The 6,000-nt window shown below is 35.2% G+C and overlaps 1 protein-coding gene across 3 annotated transcripts; it reads right to left on the bottom strand.

Annotated features, from left to right (window-relative positions):
* Positions 1–1,220: 1,220 nt before the first annotated feature.
* Positions 1,221–3,361, bottom strand: LOC135587014 (uncharacterized). 3 transcript variants are annotated; one of them, XM_065085138.1, is made up of 2 exons: positions 3,203–3,361; positions 1,221–2,903 (listed from the first exon to the last, which is right to left on the bottom strand). In XM_065085138.1, the coding sequence occupies exon 2, from the start codon at positions 2,502–2,504 to the stop codon at positions 1,344–1,346; it is 1,161 nt and encodes a 386-aa protein (XP_064941210.1). In that variant the 5' UTR covers positions 2,505–2,903; positions 3,203–3,361; the 3' UTR covers positions 1,221–1,343. The 3 variants fall into 3 exon arrangements, with proteins under 3 accessions (XP_064941210.1, XP_064941211.1, XP_064941208.1); XM_065085139.1 differs by having other exon boundaries at positions 2,977–3,358; XM_065085136.1 differs by having other exon boundaries at positions 3,191–3,358.
* Positions 3,362–6,000: the final 2,639 nt, after the last annotated feature.

Here is a 6,000-nt window from a genome sequence, read left to right as displayed (position 1 = left end):
TATATATATTACTAAAAAAAATAATGACACTTTTCCTTATTTTGAAGACACCAAAATGATAATACTACATTAGAAGAAAAAAAATGAAGTTTCATAAAACAAACCAAGTTGTACGAAGCAAAAATTACATATACTATTCTCTTGACAAATTAAGAATTAATAGTCTACATTTATATATTCTTTAAAAAAAGAAATCAATATTTTTTTATATTCTTTTAGAACTTTGAAAGGAATTTTACACTCTTCAACATCATTGTCAGCTTATAATAATTAGTCGCTCTACCACCATCCAACAATATTCTTTGTCCACTCTTTTGAATCTTTTCTCGAATCTTTCATTAAATTAAAATTTTATCAACTAAACATATCACTAAAGAAAATAATAATACTATTTTTTATTTTTAAGACACTAAAATAATAATACAACATTATATATATATATAAAGCTCCATAACTAACTGTAGATATATGCACATTTTATTACCTACCTGCTAATTGTTCTCTTAATACAATTAAACTATTATTATAAAAAAAACTAAAGATACAACCAACGTAGCTCAAATTAAATAATCTTTCTGAATTTGTGATATATGCTCAATTTGGTTGAGATGAATTCAAACATACACATAAATACCGGAGCGTGACAAAATGCATGGGTCTTAATAATTAAATGAAACCAAACGCAGGAGACATGTTGGGTCTATTAGATCGCATAAGCAAAATCAAACACTTGATTTAATTATATAACAATACAGATGTGTATCAAATTTAATATAGATATGTTGTTCAATGCGTTGAATTAAACTGTTAAAATGGACGTATTGCTCTATATTTTTTAATGTGCGAGTCCGGATGTGACTAGAACAAATATGTTATAGTAACATCCACATCAGTTGTATCCTTTGAAGTATGTTCAGTCCAAGCGGCTCTTACATAATTATTTGAGATGTCTCCATTCAAAAGGTTTCCTCACTAAATTAGATCACAATCATCTAAATGACTGCACAGTTACCAATTAACATGACCGAGGCCAAGTTGACACTGATCGATCAGCGGACAGAATTAGCTAAATAAGGTAGAAACAGAACACAAAAGCTTGATATTTCGGTTACACCTTTCTGTAGTAATCGACTTTCCCCCGAACCAATTTCTGAGACATCAGCATAAAAGAATCAGTACCTCTTGTTGCAGAAAAAATAAATAGAAGAAGAATCACCAAATCAACATGGAAGTTATACTCCAAGAAACTCTTGCAGAATTTAAATAGTCACAAATATAAAGTGATTAATTTGCAGTCAGCATGCAATAGGTTGACACTTTGTCTTAAGGAAGCACTTGCAATACTAGTTTTCCACAACAACGTCGTTCTTTCCCTGCACAGCAACAACATAGGACTCATATTGAGCAATAAATTTCTCCTTGCCTAGCAGGAAAAGGAATTTGTTTCTGAACTTCTCTTCAGGTAGCGTCACGACAGATGCCAGGTTATGCCCTCTATCCAGCAATTTATTCTGATCAAGAAAATTCATAACATCATATCGAGGTCTCAACCTCTTCTCCAAGCTATATGTAAGAAGCACGGGATGGCCAATGATATATGTCAGCTCACAACCAGCTTCCTTCATCAGGAATGTCATCTTGTCACATATGTTCTTCTTTGAGAGTGTCCAAATGGAGGTGCACTTCCCGATTAAAGCAATGATGTCAGGCTGGGACCACCCAAAGCTCATCAGAGTTACCGACATAGCATCAAACCTGGACCTGCTCACGGTAATGACCACATTAAGTGCTTTAGTGTATACTCCAGAGTCTCGTGGGACACCCAATTCATCAATATATTTGATAACTTCCTTTAATTTGTCTATTCTACCAAAACCGCCCGGCATTGTCACCACCATATGCGCGATCCGCTCATCACTGATGCCATGTTCCCTCAAGAGAGATATACTGGGTTCTATATTCCGAGCCAAGCTAGAAGTAAGAACAAACATGTTCCTCTTGCAGGCTTTCAGAAACCTCTCATTAGAACCAAGTAGTGATCTCCAGAAGTTGATCCTTGGTTGGATATCACTTAAACGGAGCAGAGTAGGACATGATGAAACCAGCCGAATTATTTCAGTGTCAGAAAATCCCATCTCCTGCAAAGATCTCATCCTGGGCTTCAGGATAGTCTCTACGTTAGCACGTAGAAACCTGGGTTCCCTCTGCATAAGCTTCATGACTTGTGCATCACTCCAACCACTCTGCTTAAAGAACTCAATGGAAGGACTTGAACTTGAAAGTTTTTTTTCACAGATGCTATCATCAGCCGTTTTTGCAGCCTCTTTTGAGGAAAGTTCACATGACTCAAGGGGGTCGACCAATGTGAAGTTGGATCTATGATTTGAACTGTGCTCTTTGGCAGTGGAAAAGCTAAACAGACTGCAGAGTTGATAGGAGGAAAGATGGATGTTGGACTTGTTACAAGAGAGAAGGCAAAAGAGCCTCTGCTGGACCGAAAACATTAGTCTTTTGAGGCAGTATCCCGTACTGTTTGCAGAAAAATACAAGAAAAGTAGTCTTGTTTATGCCCTCTCCAAGTCCAAATTCCTCTTCTACCTCAAATCAAGGATGTTGAAAACTTTCGACTAATCATCTGTCTCAGACAACATTCCTTTACCAATCATGTTAATGCACATGCATTTAGTTCCAATCAGCCATTTCTTTCAGAGATAAGTCTCTAAATGGTGTTTGAGAGTTGATAAAGAGTACCTATGCTTAGTTACTTATTATCATGCTCATATCCGAGCAATTCTCCACCACTGAAATAATGGCATCAGACAACACCAGCGCACAGACACAATATTCCACTTATTTTTCCAATGTAGTTGGTGGGTTTAGACACTACCAAGCATCCCATATCCCTGTAGCAATTTAAAAACCATATCAAATGTATCTTCATCAAATATGCTGCATAAGAGTGGCAAAGGCATTTACCATGTTGATCGGAGTAGGAAAACAGGGGGCCGGGACTGTGATGAAGAGGGGCGAGGGGCTGCGATGAACGGGTGAAAGAGAGAGGAGGGAGGAGAAGGGAGGAGGAGGATGGTGTCAGGGAAGCGGGAGAGCTGCGACGAAAGGGGGAAGAGGGAGGAGGAGGGAGGAGAAGGGATTGTGCGACGGCGAAGGAGTAGGAGTAAAAGAGAGATACCGGGCGCTGTACCGTTCGATGACGGAGAGGAAGCCGCAGCCTCCACCGTTCTCCGAGGAAAACCCCGCAGCGATAAGAGCTCGACGGAGGAAGATCCCGCCGCTGCTGCCGCCGTTCGAGAAGGAAAACGCCGAGTCGCGGTCGCTGTGGAGAAGGAGACAGTTTCACCTCTGCATTTAGGGCACGGGTGCGACTTTCAGAATGCCGTTCTCATCTGGTTCAATCGAACCAGATTTCCAAATTGACTTGACTCGGGCTCGACTAAACCTTAATCAGGTGGGCGCCTTGGCCGCACCATGATGAACTCGACCGCCCGGTGTCGTCAATTGCTTCCGCCATCGGAAGAACTTTCGTCAACCTATCATTGACGAAGAAAAATTACTTTTTTTATTGAGAATCTAAATCAGTGAGAATTTGCTAATAAAAACAAACAAGTGCAAACAATAACAATAAAAACGAAAGCCATAATATCCGAACTATTTATGCTCTCTGTAAGAAAACATATTTAGTCAAATTTAAAGCATTCAATTCTCTTTCTATTGTTAGTAATACATTCTCCTTCGAGTCACTAACTAAACCAGCAAATATAAGATTTGATAATCTAAATATTGGTAGGACATTTTGTTTTGAGTTAAGAACAAGTTTCAAATTGTCGAGAGAGTGGCTTTTATAGATGTAAGGTTTAATCTAGCCTAAGTAAATTGATTTCAATTCTGGACTTATCATTTGGCAAAATTTAGAATAAAAAATCGAACCCCTAAGGGTCGGTTCAAGTTTGATCGATTTTGATTCTAGTTTGAACTGATATTTTTAATTATTTTTTATTTTAAATATTATAATAAAAAAATCATAATTTTATTTTTAAATTTTGAAAAATGAATGTAGTAAATGTGTAATGATATAATAAAAATTAATATAAAATTATGTAAAATTATAAATATTTAATCCCTTCCTCTAATATTGGATATTTCAATCATCCTTTCAATTGATATGTTTAATATGAGATAATTATCCTTGTAGAAGATGTATTGGTTTAGTTTCATCGTCTTTGTCTATTAATGCATACTTAAACATCAATTGATTCGATTCGAGGGTCATACTCAATCTAGTTTCATGTAGAACGCATCTTTTGAAGACTCACTCCATAGGTATCATCGACACTAAAATTGTTAGTATTAATCGAAAATGTTATTACGTATCATATCCATTATTCTAGAATAGAAAACTCTCTACCGATAGTGCTATCACCAAACTTTAAAAAGTTATTAGATACATATTAAACTTTAAGTTTTAGCTTGACATTTCCTTTGATTCTTTTAAATCTTTGTAATGATAGTTTTCGTCCATTGCAAATTTTATTATCTTTGCTAGTTTGATCCATGATAAGTTTCAAAGGTATCGTGTTGTCTACGATAGTTAGCACTATAAAGGTTATATAAGTTAATAATTAATTTTTTAATATCACTAATCTTATCACTAATATCATTGACTCTTAAACTTTCAATAATAATATTTTATCTTTTTTTTATTTTGTAGCCATTAATGTCATATTTAAATTATTATCATATTGATATTCTTATAATGCACCAACCATATTAATACAAACAACTAAAAAAAATGTACAGTAACATAATAAACACTAGTCAAATTATATGTTACTTTTTTAAAATCTTTTAAAATTTTTAAAATTCTTTCACATACGTTCCAACGTGGTAGATATAAACTAACTTTTGTAATATTATTTATAATAAAATAAATAATAATTTATTATCTTTAAATAATTCATATATATAGAATTTCATCAGATAGAAAAATCCATAGAAAATCTTTTGGATCTTTTATTATTTAAATTATAAAATCTGACTTATTTTTTCATTCCTTGTAAATGACCCATAAGAATGAAATAGTTTACCTTGTTAGGAAAAGAGTCGGCATTAAGAGGGGGGATGAATTAGTGCAGCGGTAAAATACGTCGGTTCTGAAATATTCTCGTACGATAAAACCAAACTCGGAAATGTTTAACTTGAAAGCATGTTCGTAAATGTATTAAAGGCAGTAGGCAAGTAAAATGATTTGTAATAAAGTAAATTGCTCAATGAAATGCAAACCAAATTTTAGAGTGGTTCGGTCGTCATGACCTACATTCACTTCGCTGATTCCTCTTCCGTCAAGGTCACCGGTATCCACTATCGATCTTTCTTTAACAGGCGAATATTAACCTTCTTCTTACACCCCTCTTTTCCTTTTCACAGGTTTACGAGTCAACTTTTACAAGTACACACACTCCTCTTTAAACATAATTCTAAAGTTAGATCTAGAGGAGGGATTTCTCAAGTGATTTTTACAGCGTTTTCTCACTTTAAAATCTCTATGCTTATGTTTGTTAACAAGGGATGAGAGGGGTATTTATAAGTTTCAAGTTGATTTAAACTCGGAGCCTAAAAAAATCTCATCCCAGGTTTCCTGGGTACTGATGGGACCACCGTCGTTCCTTAGTGGTACTACAACAGGATCTACTGTTGGGCGGTACCACCGTCGGCAAATTGTTCATTTGACACTCCTTCGATTGTTGAGCCAAGCACGGACTATTGGGCCCAATTGTTGAAGCCCAATTATCCATTGTAACCTATTTGATATAAGTTTTTTTCTATATAAAACACCATCAAATTGGTGATTTAAATAGGATGCAGAATCATTGATTCTGAGATCATTTATTTTAATTTTTCAAACCTAGGAACTAGAATTAAATCACCCCTAGTCGATTCCGATTTGATTTCCAATCAACGAATCATCCATTTTGGTTCGATTCA

Source organism: Musa acuminata, chromosome BXJ1-10 (assembly GCF_036884655.1).
Source record: "Musa acuminata AAA Group cultivar baxijiao chromosome BXJ1-10, Cavendish_Baxijiao_AAA, whole genome shotgun sequence".
NCBI classification, from domain to species: domain Eukaryota; kingdom Viridiplantae; phylum Streptophyta; class Magnoliopsida; order Zingiberales; family Musaceae; genus Musa; species Musa acuminata.
The sequence above is the reverse complement of the archived record's forward strand: the minus strand, read 5'-3'. Positions and strand labels throughout refer to the sequence as shown.